Source organism: Carcharodon carcharias, chromosome 9 (assembly GCF_017639515.1).
Source record: "Carcharodon carcharias isolate sCarCar2 chromosome 9, sCarCar2.pri, whole genome shotgun sequence".
Taxonomy (NCBI): Eukaryota; Metazoa; Chordata; class Chondrichthyes; order Lamniformes; family Lamnidae; genus Carcharodon; species Carcharodon carcharias.
In genome coordinates this window covers 94,525,295-94,539,553 of record NC_054475.1, presented here as the reverse complement: position 1 = coordinate 94,539,553, position 14,259 = coordinate 94,525,295, and the positions used below count along the sequence as shown (strand labels likewise).

The 14,259-nt window shown below is 46.7% G+C and overlaps 1 protein-coding gene across 4 annotated transcripts in view; it reads left to right on the top strand.

The window, feature by feature from the left end:
* LOC121281964 overlaps window positions 1–14,259 on the top strand; it is a 124,002-nt gene that overhangs the window by 18,133 nt on the left and 91,610 nt on the right. For 3 of the 4 annotated variants that reach the window (XM_041195251.1, XM_041195253.1, XM_041195254.1), the window contains exon 2: window positions 5,755–5,850. In XM_041195251.1, coding sequence (XP_041051185.1) covers window positions 5,755–5,850 — 96 coding nt within the window. Of the gene's footprint in view, window positions 1–2,389; window positions 2,686–5,754; window positions 5,851–14,259 lie in introns of those variants that run through there. The other variant, XM_041195252.1, reaches the window with a different exon arrangement.

Here is a 14,259-nt window from a genome sequence, read left to right as displayed (position 1 = left end):
GGGGTGGAATGTGGGTGAACATGCAGTTAGTTGCCAGACCCCCTTTTTAAAATGAGGTTAATATTTATGTTACAATAATATTTATTGTACCAACATCTGATTCTAACAGGGCCAAATCTCACCAATGTGACCTCAATTTCTTTGTATGCCTGATGACAACTTGGTTCTGCCCCATTTTATGCTACACCCCTTCCCAAACCTCTCAACAGTATCCTGTTTGCCACTGCCTGTCAGGGTCAATGCCCCATTATGAGTTGGTGTCTTATACCCATGACCATTTCATATAAGAAAATGTATCTCTTGTCATCCAAACAAATTTGTTGATTTACAGGTAAGTACTGGGTTTCCCATTCTTGTGCTCACTACTTTGTGGCATGTTACTCACTAAAGTGATTGGGAATCAAGGGCTGACTAGGGCAGAAGTGGAAAACCCTAACCATAGTTACCTTCCTTTATCTCTCCTGAAGGTATTGCCTCATGCTGCAATATGGATTCTAGGGTACTAGCTGTGATTAACTACGTCCAAGTAGCTAATCACCATGCATTGTGTCTATCAGTAAGCTCACTCCAGGGTATATGGGAAGGTGAATGGTTCACAACATTATCATCCGACTTCTGCAGCTTGGCTTTTACAGCAGGATTCCCTATACTGTGATCAGGAATCAAAAGCCAGGCTAAGTTGTTTCTCTTCCCCCTAGCCCAGGGGCACCTAAGCCAATTAAAAAAGCTTTACCCTGACTTATAGCACAGACAGGAAATTGTATCTAGGATCTTCCTGCCCTGTGTAGCTCAACATGATGCTGCATTTACCCATTGAGCTATTAGGTGTTTCCAGATGGGCTTCATTAAAAAGCTGCCGGGCAGAATTGTCCATGCCCACTGGTGTTGGGCGTATTCGGTGGCGTGAGCGGACAATTTGGTGAGAAGACCCAAAATCAATTTCAAGACATCGTGAAACCAGTTTGCAATCATTCGCTCTGTCCGCCATTGGCGGGCCGCGTTTCCCACCATTGGATGTCGGGAACCTCTTTGTAATACAACAGCGTATTATAAGCCCAGCCTGCTGGAATTGTTGCTCCCTGCTGGATGGTTCGCTCACATCAGCATGATTGCACGCCAACATGCTTTACAGCATCATATAAAAGGCATGCACTTGGTGGGCTGCACTTCGAGGGAAACTCGGAGGTGAGTACACAGTAACGTTGAGGAGCGCTCGCCTAAGTTGCCTGTGGGACTTCAAGGTTGAGGTGCATTGGGGGGGCAAGGGCTGCCCTGCAGTTGAGGCACATTGGCGGTGGGTGGCAAGGGCTGTGCTGTGGTTGAGGAGTGTTGGGAGGGGGCAAGGGCTGCCCTGTGATCGAAGGCAGCGCGCGCACATGCAGGGTGGGGAGGTGGTTATGAGTGAGGGAAGCGGCCACACACAAGAGAACCCTTGTATAAAGTGACCATTCCTCTGCAGCTGAGACAGTTTAGGTGCAGCCACGTTGACATGCCTGGAGTCAGGCCTCTAGCTTATCTGCCCACTCAAGCAACACAGAGGCATCAAAGTGCCACAAAGTGCTCCAGAGCTTTTCATCCCCAGGCACAGGTTGGGAACAAATGAGCGTTTTAGTGGACTGCAGAACAGTTGGACAACTGGGCAAGTTGTACAACCTCCTTGCTAAAGATGGCCAAAGGGCAGTCACTGGTAGAGGCGCTCACAGCCCCTTGCAATATCATCATCTCTGTTTTGGACCAGTCTCCCCCATGGTTCAAGCTAACAGTGCAGCTTTGCAGTGCAGTTTAGGAGAATGCCAGTGCCTGAGCTGAGAGCATAGCATGCAGCCCAGTAGGCAAAGCTGCTGCCAATCTGTCAGGTGGAGTGAGGGGTAGCCATAAAGCGCACTAAACTCTGGCCATCCAAGTGGTGGACTGCACTTTCCAGGATGCATTAAGGGGCCTTCAGAGTTAACCACGACAGGTTCTTAGTACACCCATGCTAACCCACATGTCTCTCTTTCATCCTGCAGGGTCATGGAGCCTGCTGATCCAGCTGTATGTCTCGTGGTTTACAGAGAGCGAAGACGACTGAGAAGAGACCGATTGAGGTGCCAGGCTGAGCAGAGGGAGGAGTAGCACCCTCTGGAAGAAGGTGTGACTTGGGGCTCCTGCACACGCTGCCAAAGAGCTATAGCGAGCTGTTGCTGGTCGGCGCCTAGTGACACATAGGGTCTATAGACGCCACCTTTCATTCCTGCAGGTGACCGAGAACCAGGAACTTGTTGGTCACATCTGCCAGCTACTGCAGGATTTGGTGCCACAGGGACATGGAGGGCATCCATTGCCAGTAGCCGTGAAAGTGATAGTGGTCCTCAATTTCTACGCCAGTGGCTCCTTTCAGGGCTCCACAGGTGACCTCTGTGGGATCTCACAAGCCCCACCCACAAATGCAACCATGAGGTCACAGATGCCATCTTTGCGAGGGCACATAACTTTGTGCATTTCACCAGGGACCAGGACAGCCAGGATGCAAGAGCGATTGGATTTGTCCAGATCTCGGGTTTCCCTACAGGTGTAGGGTGCCATCAACTGCACTCACGTGGTGCTCAGATCTCCATCGCAACACACGGTCAAATATGTCAACTGTGAGGGCTTCCATTTGCTGAACATGCAGCTGTGAGCCACCATCAGAAACGCATACTGCAGGTCAGTGCACGGTTTCCAGGGGATATCCATGACTCCTACATTCTCAGTCAGTCACAGATCCCTGACATCTTCCAAGGTCCACAGAAGCTGCAGGGATGGCTCCTCGGGGACAAGGGCTACCTGCAGAGGACGTGGCTGATGACACCCAAGCAGCGGCCTCAGACTGCAGCAGAGTGAAGGTATAATGAGTCTCACGCTGCAACTCGTACCTTGGTGGGAGCAGACCATTGGGATGCTGAAAATGAGGTTCTAGTGCCTGAACCAGTCTGGTGGAGCCCTGCAATACAGTCCACGGAGGGTGGCACACATCATTGTTGCCTGCTATGCCCTTTACAGCCTGGTGCTGCAATGGGAGAGGAGCTGATTGAGGAGGAGATGGGGGAGCTAGAGGTCTCCTCCGATAAGTACACCTGCTGATCCTCTTCCCTATGGGTGCCCAAGCGCCCCTGGCTGACTCCTTGAGGAGAAGGGGTGCTGGAGTGCGATCAAGCTGCCCTGCACCCCTCTCACGTACACACTGCTGGAGGTCAACTATGGCGTCAGTGATGGAGTTGAGCCCGTGCAGCAGTGCAGGAGCGACGTCCTGGACCAAGGTCTCCATAGTGGCCGCTATCCTATCAGTGTTGACCAAGGTGCTTTGGCATGCCTGTGTTATCACCTCAAACTGAAAGTGGATGGACTCCTCCATCGTGCCTTGTAATCTGAGGAGTGCAGCCGACCTCTCTTCCTGTTGTTCCCGAGCTTGCCTTTGCAGCTCCAGCAACTGAGGTATTACCAAGTCCAGAAGCTCTTCATCTGACTCAGATGCAGCAAATATCTGGCCTCCAGCAGTCCTCCGAGTGCCAGGGACCTGGGAATTCCCTGCCTCCACCTACTATGGATCAGAAAATGCGATGTGCTCACCAGATTGTAGTCCCAAGGCTACTCTAAAGCTAGGTCCCACCGAGGTGTGTGTCACTGCGCTGGTGGAGGGTATGGGTGAGCGCTGTGATGGGACTTCAAGGAGGGTGCCTCCAGATTCCTCTTCAGAGCTTTCTTCAGTGCTTGATTGGAGGCCCTGGGTCATGGGCTCCATCGGTTGTTTCCCAGGTGTGCCTGTGGAAGCAAGGGGAGATAATTAGTGCATGACAGTGGTCTTTGAAACAGGACACCTCACTCGCAGCATGGTTGTCTGATGGATGGTGCATTGCTGGATCCTCACTTGGTTGAGCACCGCCGACTTTACTGTCAGCACAGGATCAGTCCAGATCCTTGCCGGCCAGCTGGATGGCTCTCTTTTAAAGGTCCATGATAAACTTGATTTCAGGCATTCCTCCACCAGGTGACCTCTCCCTGTTGTCGTGTGCCAGTTTGTCCTGCATGAATAGAGATGGAGAGTGTAAGCAGGATGCCTTCCAGGCCAGATGGTAAGCATGCTTGGCATGTGTGTGTGGTCCCATGGATGGGATGAAGACAATGAAGGTGTGTGTGAGAGAGTGAATGGTGATGTCCCTTGAACCAACAGTGAGTGAGGGCCCTTGGATGTGTGATAGGTTTGTGAGTGTGTGATTGGAGAGTGATGAGAAAAGTGACTTACGCTGACAGAACAGAAGAAATTATTCATCCTCTTGTGGCACTGGTTGGCTGCCCACTTTTGAAGGGCGTTGCTGCTGACCACCGCCGCCACCTCCCAAGCCGGGTTAGTGATGCTGCTGCCCGCCCTGCGGCCAGAGCAGGGGTAGGGGACATCACTGCAAGCCTCCACTGTGCCCAAAAGGTACTCGAGGGACGCGTCATTGAATCTGGGGGCTGCAGCCTTTTTGCCTTTCACGGCCATGTCACCTTTGCAGCAGTCGTGGGCTGAAAGCACTGAGAAGTGTACGTGCGGCTGGACTTTAAATATGGTGCCCAGCGTGATGAAGCAGTGAGATGATGGCTTGGCGGACGAGTGAGACCCACCCATCTTAGAAATTACATGTTTCCTGAGAATGCATAATTAATGTGGCAAGTTTGGGACGATACAGCATGAAAAGCTGCCATTGTGGCCCGCTACTGCACTTGATGCAAACCTGGGTCAATTCTGCCCATCGTCTTTGTAAAATGCAATTGGCAATTTCTTTTGGTCAGAAATTGAACTCAACCAAAAGTGCCATTCACAATGATGTGGCATGCAACATGAGGGTATGTATCTCACAGGTTTCCACTGTTATGCTGCAGGTTTTCAACAAAAACATAAAAGGGTTGTTTAACAAATTTTAATGTATGTGTTGTCTTCAATGTTTGGTAACATGGTATTGTAACTGGTGGATTGTTGCCACTAACTTTAATAGTTTGGAGATCCTGAATTAATGAATACAGAATCCAACTGGAATGATCACTGGAGCTGTCTTGCCTCGTACCTATTGCACGAACTTCTCTGTTGGTGGATTATATGTGTTTTCTACCAACAATTAAGTTAGTTTAATTGGATGTTTACAATACCCAGCAGCCAAGTCAGTGGATCATTGAGATCCTTACCAGTCAATTGGATGCACTGCAGGAATTCACCAAGCATCCTTAGACAGCACCTTCCAAACTCACGATCACTACCACCTAGAAAGACAAGGGCAACAGATGCATGGAAACACCACCACCTGGAGGTTTCGCTCCAAGTCACTCACCATCCTGACTTGGAAATATATCGCCGTTCCTTCGCTGTTGCTGGGTCAAAAACCTGGAACTCCCTCTCTAACAGCACTGTAGGTGTACCTACACGCAGGGACTGCAGAGGTTCAAGAAGGCAGCTCACCAGCACCTCAATAACAATTAGAGATGGGCAATGACATCGCTGGCCTAACCAGCAATGTCCACACAAATGAATTAATTTAAAACAAAAACATAGGTTAATTGAGTTACCCTTTGGTGACCCATACTCACTGATTTCACCCCAAGTTCCAGATTTACAAGCTGCCTAGAAAGTTATTTAACACCCCCTACCCTCTCCCATCCCCAAGTACATTGGTATATTTTTATGATGCCACAAGAGTATATGAACGTAGTTTATTTTTCTACCTGTCTGATGTATTTCTGTTCACTTTTCCCCTCCACCAGATGTCAGATCCAATCAACTGGCTGCACAGCACCAAGAAACTTTGTCAGGTTGTGATTGAAAAAAATGAGCAACGAATTGTGATGCCCCTCAAAGAAGTAAGTGACTAGGACATCTGGTGAAATCATATTGTCAACTCTTCCCAACTGGGTCAAGTTGGCCAGGATGAGGCTGTGGAAATTGTATTATTATCATAACTGGGCTCCTGGCGCCTTTGATTATTTATCAAGTTGGAAACTGCTGTTGCAAACTAGTGAACATTTATTGACTATTTACACTATTTACTGAGACAGACTTTAGCAGGACTCCATTGGAACTTTCTTCCCTTGCGTTCCAGTTACATGTGACCTGACATCACTGATGATGCACTGTAACCATTAGCATAATAACTATTAGCCCTTCATACTACACCTTCCCTCCAATTTTTTGTTTTACTCATTAATTATTTACACATCCTACTTGCCTGCCCCCCTCCCCCCACAAGTCATTCTTCCTTTCCCTGAGTCATAACGAAAGATGCTGTGGTGGTTTGACTAGTCTGCCGGATCACGTTCTTGTTTCCTGTGGGGAAAAGGGTTAGGAGCATAATGTTCTTGTGAAGGAGCCTGTGAACTATCCAGTAAGTTGACCAGGTTGTCTTCTCGGTCATCAGGGTGGTCAGCCCGTTCCTGTAGAGGCTGTCTACTGGTGGATACCAGAGTGGACCTGTTCTGCCGGGGGACTCCATGGTTAGTGTGCACCAGGCGGGAACGTGGATGAATGGACTGACCCAAAACCTGACCAGACTGGTTCCAGTCTCGAACCCAGATAGACTGTCTTTGTGAGAATTTTGGTAAATCCTGTGCTTTGTGGCAACAGTTATGTGTCAAGGCCTGGCGTGCCTGGTAGTGGTCCTCTTTTTTTCGCACCTGTTCTATCTCTGTCACTTTGAGACGTGGTCAAAGGGTATGGGAGACTCAGGAGCTGTGTACGTAATCTCCTACCCATTGAGGGTTCTGATAGAGCCAGATTGTTCTGCAGTGGTATCGGCTGTTAACTCAGCAGGGCCAGGTTGACTTTGTCCTTTTTCTTCAACAGGAATTTGACAGTACAGACTCCTCTTTCAGTTTCACCATTTGCTTGTGGATACCTAGGCAAGCTGGTGATTTGAATAAAGCCATATGTCTCTGAAGCATTTGAAGTAGTCATTGGCGAACAGGGGGCCATTATCAGATTAAATCAGGGATGCCATGTGTGGCAAAAATTTCCTTGAGCACATTAATAGCTGCTATCGAGGTAGGCCCTGTTCGACCTCAATCCAGTGAGAGTAGTAATCCATGACGATAGGAAAGGTTTTCTCCTTGAAGACAAAAAGGTCTATCCTGAGGCATTCCCACAATAGGGATGAGAAGGAGGATGCCATCAGTGCTCCTTGTGGTCTTACCTATGAATGGCACAAGTAGTACACTTAGAAATCCTGTCTCAATAGCTTTGGAGATAACTGGCCACCAGACTGAACTGCGGGCTGTAACCCTGCACTTCCTTTTACCCAGGTATCCTTGGTGCAGCCATTGGAGAGTGTCTAACCAGGGAAGGACAATCCGGTTATTGCAGACTAACAAATCATCCATGAGGCTCAGATGGAGATGTTGTTCAAAGTCCTGCTTCAGAACACAATTGCTAGGAACATTGGCTGACCATATACTCTTCTTCAGAAGAATCATATTGGACTTGAAATGTTAACTCTGTTTCCCTCTCCACAGATGCTGCCAGACCTGCTGAATTTTTCCAGCACTTTCTGTTTTTATTCCAGATCTCCAGCATCTAGAGTATTTTGCTTTTATTTTAGTATATATTGTGTGCTGGTTTCCCCAGGGGGAAAGTGGGACAAGCTGTGATCAGCTTCTTACCCTGGATGTATTCTGTATTGGCACCAAATCTCATGAGCCGTAATCGAAACTTTTGAATGCAGGGTGGCATCGTTGCCAATTCCTTGGTGTTAAGCAGGGTGACTACTGGCTTTTGATTGGTCTGGAATGTAAATTTGAGTCCCTGGGCCTCGTCATAATCCAAAAACCTTTTGCAATCCCATGTGATGGCCAGGGCGTCTTTTTCAATGACAGCATACTACTCTGTTTCAGTGTTCTGGAGGCATAATATACCACTCTGTGAGAGCCGTCACACTGAATTTGGAACAATACAGTCCCTAGGGCAATGGACGATGTGTCAGCTGCGACTATGGTGGGTAGGCCTGGGTCTCAAATTGCCAGTGTTTCCGTGGACATGAGCATTCCCTTGATTGTATCGAATGCCTTCTGCTGGTGTTCATCTAAGTACAAGGTCCTGGTTCAGAAGTTGTCATAATGGTTTGTTGATATGTGCAAGATTGGGGAGAAACTTACCTAGCTGATAAAACATGCCCATAAAATGTTGAAGTTCTGTAACATTAAGGGGCAATGGGAAATTCTTGATGGCTGTGGTTTTCTGGGGGTCTGCTTGGATGTCAGATGTGTGGACGGTATGGCCTAAAAAATATATAGTGGGTTTAGAGAACTCGTATTTATGATGAATTTAAGGCATGTAAATGTTGCAACACCATTCACACTTTGGCATTGTGGTGGATCCATGAATGAGAATATTGTCCATATGGCAGAGAACTCCATCCAGCCTTTCCAAAATGCCAGTCCTGGCATGTTGAATCATGATGAGTACTAAGGTTATTCCAGATGGTAGGTGGTTAAAACCATATCGGCCGAAGGACATAATGTGGTTAACAACTCTGACTCCTCATCTAGTGGGAGCTGCCAGAAGCTTAATGAAAACTCAGCTCCTCGCAAGCTTTGCCAGGCTTTCATCAACACATGCAATGGGACTTATGTCCCTATGGCCTTGTTCAGATAGGCGAGGTCCACACAAATGCGAAGTGAGCCATTAGGCTTGGGAACAGGTACCATGCCGGAGCACCAAGAAGTGGGTTCCATAACCGGTGGTATCACTTCCTGGTGTAGCATGGAGTAAAGCCCTTGCCTCACCTTTTACAAGAGAGAGTGGGGGAGCCTTTTGTGGGGTAAATAAACATACCACTTGGCTTTAAAGTAATGCAGTTAGCCGTGTGGAGCTGCCCCGGACAACTTTTGAAATTCCCTTTGAATTTATCCAATTTAGCCTGACTGTTCAGCTCTTCTATCCTGTAAAGAAATTGCAAATCTAGGTAGGTGCCCTGGCTCAGTAATAATCACTCATGGTTTGGGAAAGCATAGAGAATTGCTGCAATTTCTCATCCCCTTTAGCAAAATATAGCAGTCATCTGCCCTTGCACCTTGAGTGGAGTGCCCCCTGGAGCATGCAGTAGAGTCATAGATGGTTGGAGAAATTCAGGTTTCAGCCACGTTACAGAATGGACACTTCTGCACCTGTGTCCGACATAGGATTGGTTTTGTGGCCATTAACCATGAAGTCCGCAATCCAAAAGATGTCCTTAGATTTTGCAGTTTCACCCAAGAAAGGCAATTTGTGATCCTCTGGATCTTCTGTTTCCTGGACACTCTTGATCTGATCAGCCCCTCTTTTTAAATTTTTGACCTGAAAATGACTGCAACACCATGCTAGTTTTAAAAAGCCCTCCCATTGTGGCAGGAATGGTACTCGGCATTAATGGCTGGTCAAGCTTTGCACCGATGAGGTTTTCTTTTCCCACCACAACATGGACATGGAACAGTAGCACCGACCACCGGTCTGTTTTCTGGCTGGCGCGCTGATAGCTGTATGGTTCACGAACTGGACCAAGTCGGTAATGTACCCCCAGGAAGGCTCCCCATCACGCCAGATAACTAGCCTATTTTGCTCGTGATGTTCAGCCTACCTGGCTAACTGTACTGCTTTGGACAAAGTGAGATCTTCTCTGGACTGTAGGAAGTCTGAGAATGCTTCATCAATCGCCCACACTACAATGCAGTCTCTGAGAGCTCCTCTCTTAATGTCCCATATTCACAGTTATCTGCTAAGTGATGCAGTTTGTTTATAAAAGAATCAATATTCTCACCAGGTTAAAGCAAAATACTGCGGATGCTGCAAATCTGAAATAGACAGAAAATGCCGGAAAAACACAGCTGGTATGGCAGCTTCTGTGGAGAGAGAAATTGAATTAACATTTCAAGTCCGTATGACATTCAAAGCTAAAGAGAAGTAGAAATGTGATGGATTTTATCCTGTTTAAGAGAGGGTGGAGCAAAATAGAAGATCAGCAGGTGAGAGCCAAGGAAAAATATGACAAAGATGTCATGAACATAGGATAAAGCAAGTGTTAATGGTGGTGTTACAGACTAAAGAAGGTGCTGATAGTGGCATAAAGGTAAGATAGCAGAATGTGTTAATAGCAGAACAAGGGTTAGAATTCTGTGAAAGTAAAACATAAAAACAAGTGACAGATGGGTGGAGGGTTTGGGGAAAAAATAATTTTAAAAATTGGATGTAAAAAGGGGTAAAGATGGAGAAGAGAGTTCATGGTGTGAAGTTGTTGAACTCGATGTTAAGTCTGGAAGGCTGGAAGGTGCCTAATCAGAAGATGAGGTGCTGTTCTAGCAGTTTGCGGTTGGTCTTCACTGGAACATTGCAGCAGGCCAAGGACGGACATGTGGGCATGAGAGCAGGGTGGTCTGTTGAAATAGCAAGCAACAGGGAGGTCTGGGTCATGAGGGTTGAGTGAAGGTGTTTTGCAAAGTGGTCACCAAGTCTGCATTTAGTCTCTCCAATGTAGAGGAGACTGCATTGGGAACAGCAGTCCAAATTGAAGGAGGTGCAAGTGAAGGAAGTGCTTCACTGAAAGAAGTGTTTGGTGCCTTGGATGGTGAGGAGGGAGCATGTAAAGGGGAAGGTGTTGCAACTTCTGTGATTGCATGGAAAGGTACCACAGGAAGGGGATGAGGAGTTGGCAGTGAGGCAGGAATGGACCAGGGTGTCATGGAAGGAACGGTCCCTACAGAATGCTGATGGGATTGAGGGGAGGATGTGTTTGGTGGTGGCATCATGCTGGAGTTGGTGGAAATGGCAGAGGTTGATCCTCTGAATGTGGAAGTTGGTGGGGTGAAAAGTGAGGACAAGGGGTCTCTATAATGGTTCTGGGAGGGAGGAAAGGGATGAGGGCAGAGGTGTTGGAGATGGGTTGGACACGGTTGAGGGCCCTGTCAACCATAGTGGAGGGGATCCTTCAGTTAAGGAAGAAGGAAGACATGTCAGAAGCGCTGTTTTGGAAAGTGGCATCATAGAACAGGTGTGACAGAGGCAGAGGAACTGAGAGAATAGGATGGAGTCCTTACAGAAAACAAGGTGTGAGGAGCTGTAGTCGAGGTAGCTGTGGGAGTCGGTGGGCTTGTAATGAATATTGGTGGACAGTCTGTCACCAGAAATGGAGACAGAGGTCAAAGAAGGGAAGGAATTGTTAGAGATTGACCATGTGAAGGTGAGAGATGGGTAGAAATTGGAAGCAAAACCGAAAATTTTTTCCAGGTCTGGATGAGAGTAGGAAGCAGCACTGATAAAAATTGTGTGAGGGGGCCTGATGGAGGTGTAGAGGGGCTGGATGTCCATAGTGAAGAGGAGGAGGTTAGGACTAGGAAACCAGAAATTGTTGATTTGACCTAGGGTGTCAGAGGAATCGCAGATGTAGGTGGGAAGAGACTGGACAAGGGGGGAGAGAGAATGGAGTCAAAATAGGAAGAAATGAGTTCCATGGGGCAGGAACAGGCTGACAATTGGTCTACGAGAACCGCCCTGTTTGTGGATTTTGGGAAGGAGGTAGAAGCGGGCTATGCAGTGTTGGGAGTCTGAGTTTGGAAGCTGTGGAGGGAAGATCTCCAGAGGAGATGAGGTCAGTGACTGGGTTCTCACCAGGTTCCTGGTTGCGCAGGTTGAGTTTGGCCTAGTCAATGACAATATTGCGCCGTAGCCTAAAGTAGGTGTCAAAGGCTTTGATGACTTCTTCAAATTTTGTCATTTTTTCCTCAATGCGCTGGCTTCTTAAAATGTTATCAGCTCATTTGTCAATTGCATGAAGGAGAACGTTTACCTAATTCTTATCTGGTTTCTGAGCAAGTCCGGAGGCAGTCTGGTAAAGACTGAATTGGTGATGTCAGTTTCTCCAGTGCCTAGTTTGATCAAGACACTCCACGAGGTCAGGACTTGGGCAGAGGCAAGATTTTCTCCATGCCTCTGTGTACTTTCTAGTTGGCTGTCGTGGGACCCTGGTCGTGATTAGTTGTTCGATTGCTGCTGCAGGTGTTTCTTGAGTGTGCTCTACCAGCCCGACAGTCTTCAATTTTCCCACCTTTATCAGCGTCAACTGGGATCCTTAGTAAGACCACTGCTACCATGTATTATTATCTCGACCACATTACGAGAGTCTTTGATAGCAGAGAGCTGGAAACCATGCTGTTGCAAACTAGTGAACGTTTATCGACTATTTACTGAGACAGGCTTTAGCAGCACTCCATTAGAACCTTCTTCCCTCAGGTTCCAGTTACATGTGATCTGACGTCATCTGACATCACTGATGATGCACTCTAGGTATTAGCATAATAGCCATTAACCCTTTATACTACAGAAATATGCTGCATGATCAGAGGAGAATCTGGGAAGCACTACCAAGCTAGGGAAGGGAGAGGAAAAATATGATAATGAGTCAGTGGCTGAGAACATTACTGAGCAAGGGTGAACGGGGAACATTGCTTGTGAGTGATAGCAGCGTTGGATCTTCTGTTTGAGAAACAGATTCACTAATCTCTGCAGTGGATAGTGTGGAATATACCTAGGATGCTGATGCAGTAGGAAAACATGAGCAGGAGAAGGCCATTTGGCCTGTCGAGCCTGCTTCGCCATTAAAACAGACCATGGCTGATCATCTATCTCTGTTCCATTTTTCCCCACTATCCCCATATCCCTTGATGGTCATTAGTACCCAGAAATCTATTGATTTCTGTTTTGAACATGCTCAATGATTGAGCTTCCACAACGCTGCCAGGGTAGAGAGTTTCAAAGACTCACCACCCTATGAGTGAAGAAATTCCTCCTCAGCTCAGTCTTAAGTGGCCTTCCCCTTATTCTGAGACTCTTTCCCCTGGTTCTGTATTCACCAACCAGGGAAACATCCTACCTACATCCGCCCTGTCTCGCCCTGTAAGAATTTTGTAAGTTTCATTGAGATCACCTCTCATTCTTCAAAACTCTAGGGAATACAGACCTAGTCTTCTCAATCTCTCCTCTTAATACAATCCCCCACCATTCCAGGGATTAGTCTGGTGAAGCTCCATTGCTCTCTCTGTATGGCAAGTATAACCTTCCTTAGATAAGGAGACCAAAATTGTACAGAATACAATAGGTTGTTGTTCACATGCTTACCTAACTTTTTTCAACTTTTACAAATCAATGTAAGTATCAGTTAGAGGGGCTGTTTTTTTTTACATTAAAATGTGAACATCTTTTAAAATATGCACCATTAGAAGCCTTAAAAATGGAACTGAATTAATGCAGAATACAACAGTGAAATTGAGACTGCATTTTCTTGTAGAATGTAATCCATTTTAAAGAATGCTGGTGGAGTTTTTCACTCACTTCTGATTCAGCAAGCATTGTAGTCAAATGTAAATCATATTTAAATATTTTAGTATATCTCAGGTGGGTCTGGGGAGGGGTGCTTGCAGGGGCACCTAAACTGTCAACATTGGGATGGCAAAGATCTGTCAGAGATTCTGCTGAAGACCATAATTTCCTGGCTACTTTTAGAACATGTGTGTGGATGTTGAGTAAACAGAATGTGACTTGTCGTGGCACGGTTTGACTTGGCAAAGCTTGGCTGTGATGTTCTGCATTGTCAACATCCCCAGTCCTTGTGCAATGTTCCAGAGATTTGCCGGTGGCCATGGATTAGATCATTTGGAAGGTGGGAATGCAGGTATGTGGCCAGAATCAATCAAATTGGTGGCAGGTGGTGGGAGGGTGGTGGAAGTAGGAGGAGAAAGTTGTCAGAGCTTTTCAGACCTTAATTACTTCCATTGTTGGTTACACTTGAACTTAAGGCAGAAGTGTTCATAATAGTTTGTTGCTTTCTACGTGTCCCAGTTACAAATTTGTTTATTTAATTAATATCCTCAAAGAGATTTTTTAAAAAAAAGCAAATAAACAGCTACAGTGCAGGTTTTAAAATCCTTTCAATTTCCTTGATGGAAGTCTCTGAGGTCTGCCTTTTACGGTCGATTTTTTTTCTTTAAGACTGATTGCATCCATGTCTGTGAGGATGTTCGCAGTCTGGTTTTTTTTTTTGAAGCATTTCTGTCCCTGAGAAATTGCCACAATTTGTCAAACCAAAAGGAAAATAAGGTTGGAGTGGTGGTGAGTTCAACTTGATTCCAAAAATCACCAGAGATATACCCATTGACTAACGGTATAGGCTTCAAAGTGGTGGGAGGTCCAGAAAATCAGGAAAGTAATTTTATGATCCCCTCCTGCCCTAAGGGCTTCTGCAGCCCAGCCAAAGT